General features: G+C 43.8%; 1 protein-coding gene across 1 annotated transcript in view; it reads left to right on the forward strand.

The window, feature by feature from the left end:
- The window catches only part of SRPX (sushi repeat containing protein X-linked), a 42,975-nt gene extending 28,426 nt beyond the window's left edge, over positions 1-14,549 (forward strand). Inside the window, exons 3-10 of the mRNA XM_032197730.1 lie at positions 1,016-1,207; positions 1,675-1,851; positions 7,332-7,458; positions 8,626-8,747; positions 9,389-9,568; positions 10,033-10,166; positions 11,458-11,579; positions 13,978-14,549. Coding sequence (XP_032053621.1) covers positions 1,016-1,207; positions 1,675-1,851; positions 7,332-7,458; positions 8,626-8,747; positions 9,389-9,568; positions 10,033-10,166; positions 11,458-11,579; positions 13,978-14,158 — 1,235 coding nt within the window. The 3' untranslated portion in view covers positions 14,159-14,549. The remainder of the gene's footprint in view (positions 1-1,015; positions 1,208-1,674; positions 1,852-7,331; positions 7,459-8,625; positions 8,748-9,388; positions 9,569-10,032; positions 10,167-11,457; positions 11,580-13,977) is intronic.
- The last annotated feature ends 570 nt before the right edge of the window (positions 14,550-15,119 follow it).

The following is a 15,119-nucleotide window of genomic DNA, read 5'->3' on the forward strand; positions in this document are numbered from 1 at the left end:
GGCTGGATGGGGCTTTGCGCAGCCTGGTCTGGTGGGAGGTGTCCCTGCCCATGGCAGGGGGTGGAACCAGGTGGTCCCTAAGGTCCCTTCCAACCCAAACCATTCTATGATTCTGTGATCCACGTCACTGTCCTTCATCCAGGAGCAACTAAAAAGTGGTTCTCCTACTCTAGGCCATGGGTCCATGTTATTAGGGAAGGTGGTCCTCTGCCCATCTTTGAGGTGAGGAGTACAACATGTGAAGACCAGACTTCTGAGCTGGATTTAGAGCACGATTTAGGTTTTTGCAGCTTGGGTTCCTTTAAGCCTGGGTGCTAACTTGCAAATTAATTTTGAAAAACTGGAGTCAAACCCTGCGTGGTTGTTCTGATGTGTGGAGTGTGTTTACCTACAGACATGACACGCTAGCAATGTGATTTGTGCAGGTGACATCCTTTCTAAATGGGGGAGAGCTTGAAATGACAGAGATCATCCAAGGTGATGTTCTGTACTACTCACATTATTATTATGCAGGATTTTATTTAATGGGCAGCAGGAGAGCTAAATGTAAAGATCACACCTATAGCTAGACCAAGTAAGTTACTAATACAAACTTGTGTTACCAAAGAAAAGTTAGATGCATCCATTTAAACACCAGAGGGGAAAAAAAAGCTCTGGCTGTCATCACTCTGTCCACACGGTGGCACACTTATTCCATGGACAAAAAAAACCACAAGATTTCCCCCTTTCACCTCCGCAGTATATTGGCTATGGTCTTTAATGTTTGTAATAAAAAAGAGCTGCCAGGCTTTGAAAGCTTGACCTTCTGCTGTGTGAGCACTGTTACTTCTCCGCTATTGAGGATAGGGGGCTTTTTAAATAAGATTTTTTTTTTTTTTTCTGTTTCTTCTCTGTGACCTTGAATAAAGAAAATGGATTTATATTTGTATCTGACCTTTTACATTTTGTGAAGTACTGTGTGTGTTGTTTTTTTTTTTTTCTTTTTGTTTTTTTTGTTTTTAATTCTCTGTGCTAGAAACACCATGGTGCTCTCCCATTAAGGTGAAACATGGTTATGCAAACTGCAGGACACCTCAAGGGGAATATTACAAGAACGTGCTGGGGACGAGATGCGACATTCGTTGTCAGAAAGGCTACGAACTGCACGGCCCTCAGCAGCTCATTTGTCAGTCAAGCAAACGCTGGTCCGGGAAGGTGCTGTGCAAACGTAAGTAGAGCCGAGCTCCGTGCGTGGGGGCTGCTCCTCAGGATGGGCAGCCACTGGGCTCTGCTTGTCTTTGGGCTCGGTGTAGCTGCAGCCTGCGAGTGCTAAGGTGTTGAAAGGAAACAGCCATCTCCTGGTGGTCATTTGTGTTATAGACATCAACAATTTGGCTACGCAGACTGGCTTGTCACCTGAGGATGTTGCAGGGGTACGTGGCATGATAAGTATCATGAGAGGACATAGATAATGAACATTTTATGAGTGTGGGATGTTGATTTGTAGGGAGAGTTTTATGACAAGAGCCATAAAACCTCTTTAAAATGTCATCCCTCACGGGTTTTGTAAGCTTATGCTATTTGTATCAGGTGTCTGAGTGGGCTCTTGCAGTAAATCGTTTTCTGAGAAGACAGTAGCTGACTGACATTACTCTAAAAAGTGGGATTTCCCTAAATCCGCGTTTCCCGTTGCAGAGAAGCGCTGCCCCACCCTCTCCATGCCAACCAACGGGGGCTTCAAGTGTCTGGATGGCGCCTACTTCGGCTCGAGGTGTGAGTACTACTGCTCGCCGGGATACCAGCTGAAAGGCGACCGCATAGTGACGTGCATGGACAACAAGGTGTGGAGCGGCCGGCCAGCTTCCTGCGTGGGTGAGTAGGATGCTCCCTCTGCATCTTGAGGGCTCCCTGGACCTGCTGCTGCTTGGGTCCTGCAAATGAATTCCAAAATGTGCTTCTGTCCGGTTCCTGGGGGAAGAACAGCAGCTGTCCTTTTTGGAAACAGGGAACAGTTTTCCAAGAGATACAGTATGCGCTCTGCCCCTCAGTACTCAGTCACAAGTGGCTGAAAGTCACTTACCTGTGTAGTGCACGCACTGTCAGCTCCAGGCATTACCACTTTAATAAAGCTCAAAGAATCATTAGGGTTGGAAAAGCCCTCCGAGATCATCTGATCCAACCATCCCCCTACCACCAATGTCACCCGCTAAACCATGTCCCTAAGCACCACGTCCAGCCTTTCCTTAAACATCCCCAGCGATGAGGCTGCTATCAGTGGTCTGTGCTTTACAACACTTAAAACAACCCTCCCTGATCTCATGGGTAACTCTTTTTCTAGGTTGTAGTTACTTTGCTTGTCTAGCAAGGTCTCTGTGCTGCTGTGCTGTCTGTCTGTCATGCTGCCTGCAATTTAATGATAAAACAAGTTGGAAACTAGACCCTTTTTCTGACCTCCCTTGTTGCATTTGAGTTTTGCTATCAAGGTCTCCAGCCATACCTGGTGAAAACAGGTGGATTGTAGTCACCAGCATGGTTGCAGTGAGCTAGGCTGAGTTTCAGCCAAGTTCACATGAGTTACGCCAGCAATCTGCATTAGGTAGTCAGCAGTCTCCCTGGAACCCTGGCTGGAATAACTGTTTTTACATCCATACATCGAAATGGAGAGAAACAAATGTTGAGATTCAACTTTTCTTCTTACTAATGAGATTTCAGCAGATACCAAGGTCCCAGCTGGTGTTCTTTTCTCTGGGAAGTCTCTGATTAAAGGGTCAGCAGCTACCCGCAAAAGAAAGCACTTTATGGCCATCTGAATTGGCTACCAGTAATCTAAGCTCGTGGATGGCAGGATATTTATGCTCAGGTTTTTTGGTGTATGATAATTTGGTTTTCCTCAGAGTGCCTGTGGCTCAGACTAGGTTAGTAGATAGCTTTGGAGTCTCTCCACTGTGGCTTTCCATTCACAGAATTTTATTCAGTTTTCCTGTTACTTGCTCTTGTACAAATGTATAAATGGTCCTGCTGCTTAGGTCCAACCTGTTTGTGCTATCTCTTGTTTTTATTTACAAATACGAGCCACATCCTTCTCAGCGGTGTGTGCAGAGGAAGAAAAACAAACCCTTTTAGGTTTGGGAATGATAAAATGTTGTTTCTCTGTATTTCCTGGCACTTTCAGAACATCATCTGTTTGCAGCAACAGGGTGCTTATTGCAGAGGATGCTGTCTTGCAGAGTAGGGGGTAAGCAAATACAGCTTGATCAAAAAAAAGAAGCTCGGGATAGCACTTACACTTCTTTTTTGTTCCAGAAATGCAGGTTGGTTGTTATACAGGATATGATTGCAAGTCCCAAGTAACCCAGTAAAAGTAAGGCCATTATTTAAGCTCTGACAATACCACACCGTATGGAGAGGACCCCTTCAAACCCTGTGTGCACATAGCAAGTTAAGCACTTAGCAAACTGTTTAAGGTTATTTTTGACCTGTTGACAGGTAGGAGGGGGACTTTTTTCTCACCAGACATGACCGTAACAGCATAATGCAGTTTGTGATTCAACACACACCCTCACTGTAATTCAGTAGGACAAATACACCGTCAGTGAATTGGGCCAAAGCTTCCCATGGACCAGAAGAGAACTGGCTGAGCAAAGGCTCTCCCTTGTTTTCAACTGAGGATTAAAATTAAGGTGAAGGGAGCAATGAAATGCAAAGGCAAAGGGGGTTTTTAATTCTTTATTTATTTGTTACTTTAACATATCAGCAATTAGTTGCACTGTGCACGGTTGGGATGTTTCACGTGATCACAGACAGAGGCTGGTAAAGTTCATGTCACTGGGAATGGGTAGGGAAGAGACCTGGGGACACCACAGGCATTACCATCAAGTATGGATAATTTCTCCAGACCTGAATTCATAATCCTCTTGAAAACATGGGGCTCTCCTCTACCCTTTCATACTCGCACTGCTTAGCATGTTTGCACAAAAGTACTTGGGGGTCACAGTGCAATATCGAAGACCCATGTAGGAAAGGGATCAGGCTAATATCATTGCTGAAACAGGTATTCATTAAAATGGGAAATATTATTTTTTCCAAGAAAATTAGGTATGTTTTAACAGCCACTTATGGAAGTCCTTATAGAATTCCTACAGCATTCTGTCCTAAAAAAGTAGCCTGTCTCCTGTCTCTCCTATGAAGAGAAGGATGTCCTTCATGACACTGAAATAACTTTGACTAAAAAAGCTCAATGTATAGCCAGTTTGGGTATCAGTTAGCTAAAAATGCCAATGCTCACTTGAATATTGTATGCATAATGCACTGTAACATGGATTGAAACAGGTATTTTCCTCCAGAAGATTGGAAAATGTCACCTTTTTTCCTTCCACGAAGGTTTCATTTTCCTGCAGATTGTCGAAGAGAGGTTGTGGTAAATGTCTCTCACCGTGCTAAGTCATCCTTTTGTCACCTCCTCGGAAGATCGTATCGATAGGTAGTAAACGAACAGCTTCCAGCTCGGATGCCTGAAACACGCTCTGCACTCTGAGTCATTAATTATACAGGCTCTAATAATGGATGTTTTGAAATACAGAGCAGTGCCTTGTGGAGGGGGTGGGGAGAGCAGAACAACGTTTTTCATTCACCCTTTCATGCTTTCGAGTCTCTTAATCTCCTTATGCTTTTGACGCAGAATAATGTTTTGAATTAACTTCCAGCCATCGCTAACATCATCAGCCAGCAGCAATGACAGGGTTTTTATGGAGCAGCAGGCTGTTTACCTACCCCACACGAACTCTTGAGCAAGCATTGGCCATTCAATACCATCCCCTCTCCTTCTTTCCTGGTAAGACCTCTCTCTCCTCACCCCAAGCTCACAAGCAGCTGTGAGCAAGGCAGTAAGGGCGACTCCCAGAAGTATGCAAAAATGAATAAATCCAAAAGCTATTTAAAAACTAAGCATTTTTTCTCCTCAAAGTTCAAAAGGCTGCTTTAAAATTGAATATTCCTCTGCTTTAATGCTGCCATTTCTGCAACCCCGCTGTTGAGCATGGGACAGGGTGCCAGTTGCTGCTGCTGAGGAGCCAAGAAAAGTGACATCTGACAAGAACGGAAGAGCAGTGGCTGAACAGCCTTGAATTTTTTTTAAGAAAACTCCTTTTCCCTGCCTATGATGTCAACTTTGCAGGCAAGATTCACCCATTGAATACACAGCTCTGCCAAACAGCTTTAACAAATGGATCTGATGTGTCATCGGTCTTTCAGCAGTGATGCTGCAGTAACAGCATTGGAAGAGCTGCAGGGAGCCGGAGCACCTTGCAGAGTGTCCTGGCTCCAGCTCTGGCCAGGAATTACGTGCTAAGTGACAGTCTGCGACAAGCCACAGCTCCCAGGATCTTTTTTCCCTCTTCTAAAAACCTCCCCAGCAGTCAGCAATCTCACCTCCGCTGGGGTTTGTTTTGGAATCAGCTTAATATCCTAACCTCCAGGTGGCACCTCGCTCAAGTCGCACACTTGCATTGAAGATTTGGGGAGTTGTGTTTCGGTTTTGTCACCTGTGTGTTTGCCTGCATGTTCTGTGGTCACCGCCTCTGCAATTAAATGATGATCTTTTTCTGCCTTGTCTTCCCTCTGCCAAGCAGTGGCCAAGGTGCTCATGCTGCAGGAGGGCGTGCAAAAAAGGACCTGAGAGCTGGAGCTGCTTGGCGTAACAATGCCAGAGTTCAGTGCCTGTTGAATGCTAAGAGACATCGGAAATGACCAAAGAAAATACCTTTTCCAGGCTAACATGGCTGCCTGGGCCCTGGCTGCTCAGTGATGTGGTTCCCACAGGAGCTGTATTTCTTGTCTTGGTGGTGGGGAAGTCCAGGCTGGGTCGTACCAGCCAGACTTCTCTGTGCTAAATAATGCAATGAGCTTTCTAGTGAATTAAGTGCTTAAAGCGCTGAGTCCTTAAATACCACTCAGACTTTTGTTCCGTCCTTACATTTATTTAACTCACCCTGTCAGTACTGGGGTGCTGAGCTGTAGCCACAGCAAACTGGCCAGGCAGGAAGCAGATGTGGTGAGATCTGGCTGGTTTTCACCCTAATTCAGCTGTGCTGTGGGTTACTGGGAGCAGTGCAGTTTTGCAGAGCAGGGCAGAGCCCTCAGCTACGGTGTGAGCAGGTCTCCAGACATAGCAGGAACGTATTCTGAACATTAGGGAGTGAAAAACACGAAGGAAGGAGACAAAGGGCTCCCCGCAGCTGGAGCAAGAGCTTGGAAATCCTGCTGGTTCATCCTACAGCAAGATCTGTGACCTAACCGAGTTAAAAAGGTGAAGAAAAGAAGCAATAGAGGAAAAAATAAGGGCGTTAGGTATCTTTAGTAAAGGGTGTCAGTGTGAAGAACAGGAAACTTCAAAAGCTGTTCAGAGGACTCTGCTGTTTATTCTTGCTGTGCTTTGTGTAGTGGGAACCCACTGCCAGCTCCAATTTCTTCTATTTGTAGGTGAAGAGCAATCCTATGTCATTGCTGATTTGCAAAGCCTGGTGTGTGACTCCGTGGATTTAGACTTCATTTTGGGTATAACCCAAGAGATGGTCAAAAAACTGAGACTAAGTTATTTAAAGTAGATGTTTTAATGCTTGTGGTGGTTTTTGGGCTTGGTTCGCCCGTGAATTTCTCCTCTGCTAGCTGTATTGACAAGGAAAGACCAGTTGCTGTGCATCACCTTTATCCTGCACATCAGCCTCTCTTATCATCACCACTGGTCTCTTTCTGCTGAATGACAGTCGCAGCATTTTAGTAGCACTTAATCAAACTTTCACTCAAGCTCTACATTTTGCTTTGCATTACCTGTAAGGCATTATTACAAGAATTACTTGAGAAAATCAAATGCAGCAGCAATTCTCAGCAAGATGATGATTTTATCCATCTTCTGCTGCTTCTCTTTTGCCATTGCTGCAGGAAAAAAAAACAACCGTCAAGTTCATGGCAACGTGCAAAGTTGACGTGCAGAGACAGGTTTATGTGCAGTGCTTTACAGACACAGTTAGCCCCGACATCCCCTGCAGAGATGCACAACGACAGGCAGAGCAGATGAACAGAAGGTCCGGGGTCCTTGGGTACAATCTCAGGCAGCCTTCCTTAGAGTTCAAAGCTAGAGGCACGTAATTTTTTGACACCACATTTTAAATGGTGACTGTATAAGAAAAGTTATGAGAGGTACTTTGGCTCTGCCTGCCTTGGTTGGATCAGCTCTGGTGCTGAGGAGACCACCTGAAGGTGGCCCCGGGTTACACCAACAGCAGGGAGTTGTGAAGAACATAAGTAGCCAGAACAGATGCACGGGGTGCTCATTTCTCTGGGGTTTATTTCTACAGATACAGAGCCGCCGAGAATCCAGTGCCCGAGCGTGAAGGAGAAAACCGCAGAGCCCAACAAGCTGACAGCCAGAGTCTTCTGGGACACCCCGGAGGGAAGGGACACCGCCGATGGGATTTTGACAGAGTAGGTGGAAATCTGTAATGCCTGTGTTTTCTCTCTCTTTTTTTTTTTTTTTTTTTATTCCTAGGATCCTTGGTTAGTAATTCAGCTCATGAGGGTGGCCAGGACTGTTTCCTCTTCACTCATTAACGATGCTTATTTCTAGCTGTCGTGTTTCAATGACCTGTAAAGAATTGCTTTGTTTAACTGAAAGAGAAAAATCTGACAGCTGGGAGGTGAATCCCCCAGGACCTGGCATGTAGAACGGTAGCAGGTTGGTGTGGTTATTGCAGAGCTGATGGAACAGATAATGGTAGCATTTTGATTGCACCTGTGAAATTTTCCAGAGCTTCTTCGTGGGTCTCTTCTCATAGTCAAGAAGTTCTGTTACACAAAGCAATGGAAAGAGAATACTGCACTGGAGGTAGAGAAAGAGACAATTTTGACTGCCTATAAAATAAAATAGTGTCACAATATTTGTGATCATTTTTTAGCTTCTTCCTGAAGCAGTGCTGGCTGTCAGAAGTCTCTAACTGCTGTTAAAGAGTTCTTCGGTTACCTTTCAAGCAATGCTTCTCATTTAAAACTTAGGTAGCTATAAATATTTCATTTAAACTTAACACTTTCTTTAAAAATCCTGTTCATCTTTATGGTTTGGCAGTTATGCTTTCCAGAAGAGCAAGGTGCATGTTCGATGGTACCGATGGTTCTGATTTGCCCTGTATCATGCAGGATTTATACCCATCTATCCATCTAGCTAGCTTATTGTAAGGGTAGCAGTACAGTGTGTATATATATATATATATATATATATATATATGCTTCTTTCAGGAGGCAAGTTAAATCTTTTAAAAGTGTCTTAGTGGACTTAACCAAAATTTCTTGGGCATTACATGATGGTTAGCTATGCTATGAATTGTCTCTTAGGAAACAAGCAGTCCTTGACTGCTCTGCTCCCTTCTTGTCAGCAGGACAGGTCCCTGTTGTTAAGAACGGGACCTGAATATTTGACTGCCCTGGTCTCTGCTTTGCAGTTTCTTCCTGTGCTTGCTCTCAGTCTTCAGTCATGTAGCACAACCAGACAAGCTCAGCATGCCCCAGACTTCACTCTTTTTAGGCTTTTACAGCTTTGGCAGGAGGACAATCCTGGTGAATTTATGAGTGTTTGTCCCATTTTATCTCCTGTTTTAGTGTTATTTTGAAAGGCCTGCCCCCAGGGTCACATTTTCCAGAAGGCGACCACAAAATCCAATATACCGTATATGACAGAGCTGAAAACAAAGGCACTTGCAAATTTCTCGTTAAAGTCAGAGGTAAGATTGATGTTTTACACTCTACCTACACTCACTGATTTGCATCTGGCTTAGGAGGCAGTTTTAGAAACATCCTCAGCTCTATATTTGTCTGCATAAATAGGTGTATATAAAGTTTATGTTGACTCTGTAACTGAGTGCACCATCCTGCTCCTGCTGGGACCCTGGGGACCCAGGCTTGTAGCACAGTGGGCACCAGACACTCTGCAAGTTGGGGAAGGGCTCTGCTGATCAGTCCTGCTGCATAACTTGGAGCCTATGGGCTGCTGAAACAAATACCTGAAGGAGTTCTTTCAGCTGTGCCTCACATCGCTCAGGAAGGGTTGCTCTTTCATAAAGTGTTGCAATCTGGAGTCAAATCCATGGAGAAGAGATCTCTTCTTGCACCGTGACCTTTTGTCACCCTAAACCACAATTACATGTACACACACATGTATCTGCATCATTTTAATTTACATATGAGGGTTTTTTTGTTTGTTTGTGTTTGTTTTTGTTTTTTGTTTAGTTTTTACATCCTTTAACAATAGAGGTAGCAAAAGAAAAACATCTTCCATCCTGGTGTTCCACTGGCCATGCTACCCTGGTGGCAAGGTGATTCATGCCATGTCTTTCATTTTTTTTCACCTCTTTCTTGCCTGAAGTCAGGCGCTGTGTGAAATTGAACGCCCCAGATAATGGCTACATCAAGTGTTCGGGTGATGGAAATAACTACGGGGCTACGTGCGAGTTCTCCTGCATTGGTGGCTACGAGCTGCAAGGAAGCCCAGCTAGAGTGTGCCAGTACAACCTGGGCTGGTCGGGCGTGGAGCCAACCTGTGCACGTAAGTGAGTATTTCGCCACTTCACTGGAAGGGCTACCAGAGCAATGGTTCTCACGGAAGAGAGAATTTGGGAAGGGAGCCTGGGGAGGAACAGTTACAAACTCTAATGCCCTAGAGATAAGAAACTCAGCATCTTTGTCTTCCTGCCAGTTCGCATTTACACCTGAAACATCTGCTACCTTTGGCTGTTCTGTCCTAGGAGATAACGATGGTGCCTTAAAACTGGCGGTGTGTTTCAGCCCAGACCTTTGTACAAAACTTTACATACTGGAGTTGATCCATCTTCTAAGACAGAGTACAGCTTAAAATAAAATTGTTGGCTTCTATGAGGCCAGTCTTTCACCTGTACCCTCTTTATTATTCTCTTGTTCCTGTGCTGCTGGTATCTAGCAGTTGTTTGTCCTATTAAAACTAGATCTCTTTTCAGTTCTGCTCTATAACTCTTGTTTTAAATTTAATTCTAGCCATGAATATTAATGTGAATGTGAGGACTGCAGCTGCACTTCTGGATCAGTTTTATGAGAAGCGGAGGCTGCTAATTATTTCAACTCCTACTGCAGCCAACTTCTTCTACAGGATGCAGTTGGGGATGCTGCAGGTAAAGCACAGTTCGGGGGGGTTGCAGTGGGTTGTAGCAACCAATTTTTCTCTTTAAAGACACAGGAGAACAAGCTCCACTGCTGGTATAAATCTGTAAACTTCAGATGCTGCACTGCAGCCAGAAGAGGATCTAGCTGAAGTGGTGGTGGTTCTGGATTAATCCTTTTAATGTTTGGTTTATTTTAAACATCTCCCCAGTTTCTAATTCAGCTCTGGTCTGGATTGTACTGCCTCTGACTGACCAGTTACTCAATCCCAGGCAGTTCTGGCCCTCTTCCACCCTCCTAAGATTAATTTAATATTAACTTGTGCTCTAATAAGCATTCCCTAAGTCAGTTCCTACAGGAGTTAGGAAAAAAAATCCACTCAGCACTTCAGTGCAAACCAGGCTTACAGGCGTTGTAACTACAATATGAAAATGTGAAGAAATAGATAGAAGTAGAATAGAAATAAGTTGTGTACCAGCAGACTCAGCATAGAAATCACCCAGAGTGAAACACTGGGTGATACTACTGTGGTATTTTGTTCCCAAAAAATTAAAAAAAAACCTTCAGGCAATGGTCCTTATGTTATTATTTTTTTTTTGTGTTGGGTTCTTGCTAGACTAAGGGGTGTACCTCAAAAATGTATCTGTGTCCTGGGGAAGCAACCAGTCCTGTATTCTTTCACTGTGGCAAGTGCTTGCACGTTGTTTCTTTTCCCACAAGTGGAACAACGTCCAGAAAGAATAGTCATTGTGATATGAATGTGATAACGTTTTTAACTGCTGGCTTCGGTCACAGGTGTGTTAGAAACAAAATGAAAAGCTTTTCTTTTCCCACAGTAGATTACTTGGGCAAGAAAATTCAATATATTGATTGAAATGAGGTAGTTTAAAATACTATTTTAATGGCTGTATTACTTTTCCCACTGCTTGGTCAAACAAGTTGGCATGAAAAAACAACTTTCTGCAGTTGCCTTCTGTTTCACATACTTGCTTTGATTACCAAAGGAGATTACTGGCACAAAGCTCAACGCACTGATACGCTGGCATCTCTTCATGTCATTACAACACAAGTATGCATTTCTCCAAGGTGGTCCCTGCGTGGGGGTGTTCTCAGGGTAGCTAAGAATCCATCATTTAACAGCTCCTGGAGCCGTGAGGCTGTAGTTGTTTGCAGAGAGAATGAGAGAGACCCTTCAAAGTACACTCCTTAAAATTTAAACCATCTCACTAACACGAGATTAAACCATTTATGAGCAACAACCCAATGTTCTCTCTAACATCTCTCTTCTCTTAACCCTTGCAGCCAGCACAGTGTGGTCTAGACCTCCGGCATGTTACCGTTGTTGAATTGGTTGGTGTCTTCCCCGCACAGATAGGAAGAATAGGGGTAAAGCTGCTGCCCCCATCACTTGCACTGCAACTCAGGTAAAGCAAGGTTTGACTACTGTTGTGTGTGCACTGTAGCATCTGTAATGTATTGCTTTTGATTTCCTGCATCTTATTATCTAAATAGGGATATTATATTGTAGTGTACTTAGCTCAACACTGGAAGGTAGGTAGATGCTCATGAGTAAGTTTCAGCTTTAGTTTCCTCTCTATTAACTGTGCAATAGCTGCTGAAAATGCATAGGCATTTGGGATTTATGAAATTAAGAGTATAGGCTTCAGTCTGTTTCGTATTTAAAGGGGCTGAATCTGTCAAGTGCTGTGCCATCTTTGCTCAAACCCAACGACATTGAATTTAGGTGAGCTCTCTGTGCGTCCCCTTATATCTTTATGGGTTTAAGTCACTGAAAACACCTCGTGTTTGTATTTGTGCTGGAGCTGGGCAGCTGCAGTCCTGCTGGCCTGCAATCACTTTGCAAGAGCAGCCTTGGAGCAGCTGCCAGCGCAGCCCCACACAGCCCCACCGCCTCATCATGGCTGCGGCCGGGCCAGAGGAGAAGCAGTGGTTGCTCTTTGAAGTCCCACATGTAGATATGATACAGGCAGCATTTCAAAGGGCAAATTATCTCAGCCTCCCCAGCCTGACTGACATTCAACAGTTTTACTGAAGTCTAAACTGTTTTGACTTAGTTTTGGACAAGCAGGGGGTTGGTTTTCACTTGAAAGGGAGACTTCAAGTGCCAGCACTGCCTAGGGTTAGGAGGACTACCAGAGCCAAAATGAAGGCCTGTTTGGCAGGGAAAGAAGTTGTTACTTAGGAAAGAAGTCCAGGAGCATTTTAGGCAGCATCTTCTTTGATATGCCTAAGAAAATGGTGTAAATTTTAATTTGGAACAATAAAAATGTGCTCTTCTCTCAGGCTGCTGACAAGCCTGAGAGTTTTTTGGATTGAAAAAAGAAATAAAAGCATTTGTTCCCTATAAAATGAAAGAGGGAACACAAAGAGCTTCTTTTTACTTTAGTAAATGTACTTTTTTTTTTTTTTTTTTAAAAAGTTGAAGTGGTTTTCTTGTGGCTTTGTAGAAAATAACCTCTGGTAATAATCCTGCTCCCTGAGTCCTCCTGCTGCCTGCAACCCCACTCCCCACCCCCAGCCTTCAATTTCAGAAATTAGGATGGTCTAAAACCTGCCCTGCACTCAGTGGAAGTTAGCTTTCCTTTTGATTTTTTTTTTTTATTTACCTAGACTCTGTTGCTACCATGGTGTGAGGTAGTATTCTGGTTCTGGAAGGCACTTGAATCAAAATGAAACACTCCCTCCCTGAAACATCTTGAATAGAGATGCTGCCCAGAATTAGTACTCTGTAAACTAAACCAGTCACAGGTACCCTAGTTAAAACTTCAGCAACCTCGAAAGGGTTTGTATTTGGATTTGTAGAGGGTAAACATTTTCATTAAGAAACCACATTCCTCCTCTGCCTTATCTCACCACCTATCACCATAAATTAGCTCCAACATTGTTTCAGTTTGAAATCAATGGCTGAGCTCTCTCACCGTAACAAAACAACAACTAGTGAACTCGAACCCAGTGGAAGGCAGAGGAAGGTCAATTTTTATGCTTCAAACCTTTCTGAAATTCAGCTCCCAAGAGACTCTCCTCTTCACAGCAGCTTTCCTGTCCTGACCCCATTCCATCACAGATGCCTGAATTTATTTTCCCTACACCAGTGATGTTGACTGCATGCATGTCTAAGGATCTTATAAATTATAACTCCTCCAAGGATGAGTTAAATGAGCATCAAGGACATACTTTTCTTACTGTTGCACCTCCAGAGGAGCTTGAATGACCCATTTCACCACTCCAAAGGAAGGACTCTGCCCTGATTAGTGGTGGCTTTTTTTTTTTTCTGCTAAATTGGAGTTGCCACCAGGTAGGTAGTTACTATTAGGAAGCAAGGAGAACTGACTCAAGTAATTTTGTTCTGCTCTTTCTCATTGTTTTTTCTTTGTTTGTTTTATACTGCCTGGCAGCAAAAAAAGAGAATAGCCTACCTGTAACTCTTGAGCTCCATCACAACGTTTTTTCTTTAGGCAGTGCATATAGTCCTGTACTTTCTTTGTCTTTTTTTTCTGTTATGAGAGCAATAGGTAGGGCATGTGCCATACTGCCAAATCAGACGTCTGAGAAGAAAACAGCGCTGAGTGCAGTTACCCTGACCCTTCCCTCCTGCAGAGGTACAGCCTTGCAGCACGGGCAGACACCTGCTCACTGCTGACTCCCTTCTTACAGCTGAGACAAAGCAGACCCCGTGTAGCCCCCTCTGACCATCCCCAGAGTCCTCTGCCTGGAGCCAGCAGCCTGGCTCTGCCATTTATTGCTGTCTGAAGTGCCTGGGCACATGATGGGCTTTCACAAAATGACTTCCTTATTTTGCAGGCTGCTGCTGAGGATCCCCCATTATAATTTCAACATCGTGGTGATGGACAAGCACGGCATGGACAAGGAACGCTATCCTTTCCCGGCAACGCCAGCCGAGCTCTTTGCACTTATTGACAATTTTCCCTTGAGAAAAGAAGAGATGAAACTGCAAGCAGAAATTGGCCAGTCGTGCCCCTAATTGAGAATTGCAGGGCTTGTATTTGCCAGTGATTTTTTTTTTTTTTAATCCACGTAATTCTCCCCTTGGTGCTACACAAAGCATGGCTTTTGTAATCACTGATGTACAGATTTTTTGTGTGTATTGTTAGGTCTGTCCAGCTGTGTAGCTACTCTGCATAGACATATGCATGATGCTTTTTTGTACTTTCAGCCATCTGTAGAGAAACGTGTACGTAGGATTACTACCCAATGGAGTTTCTTGTACAGACAGCAAAGACCCGAGGCACGTCTCTAGGAGTTTATTTTGGATTTTTCATTCAGTGTAAAATTGGGGTTTCTTTCTTACTGTTTATAAGTCTTTTTATTAATAAAATATTGTTTTGCAAAGAAATGGCTGTCTAACCCTCGGAGATAAAGTTGACTGATTTACTCAAAAGCTGAATCAAGCTGCCACCCCTCTGTAAACCATTTAAATCAGAGGCTAATGTTTCTGTCTGTAGCGTACAGTGACCCAGAGGTGTCTTTCAGACCCACTGTAATACAGTCAATCACAGACACCAAGCATAAGCCAAAGGCAACATGAATACTTACTCTAAGCAGAGGCGAAGAAAATAGGTGGTGGCAGGAGTATAGAAATATTTCCAGAAGGAATTCAGTAACAGAAGGGTGAGCAACACAAAAAATGGGTGGTAAGTTACTAGAGGCTATGTACTGCAATACTTGATAGAAGATCTGCTCCTACCTGGTGTGTGTCTGCTTCTGGCGTTACGTGTCCAGTGACTTGGAGTAATAGATTTATTTCCCTTCTCATCTTGGAGACAGATCAGGCTCTTGATTTGATGGCAGGGGAACACCCCCTCCAGGGAAGCTTTATCAAGGATTTGTCATTTCCAGATCTGTGAAAACAGTTTTTTGCAACGCATCATTTACAATCTAACAACAACAAAAAAAGTTCACTGCTTGGCAAAAAGTGTTAAGAG

Source organism: Aythya fuligula, chromosome 1, assembly GCF_009819795.1.
Source record: "Aythya fuligula isolate bAytFul2 chromosome 1, bAytFul2.pri, whole genome shotgun sequence".
Taxonomy (NCBI): Eukaryota; Metazoa; Chordata; class Aves; order Anseriformes; family Anatidae; genus Aythya; species Aythya fuligula.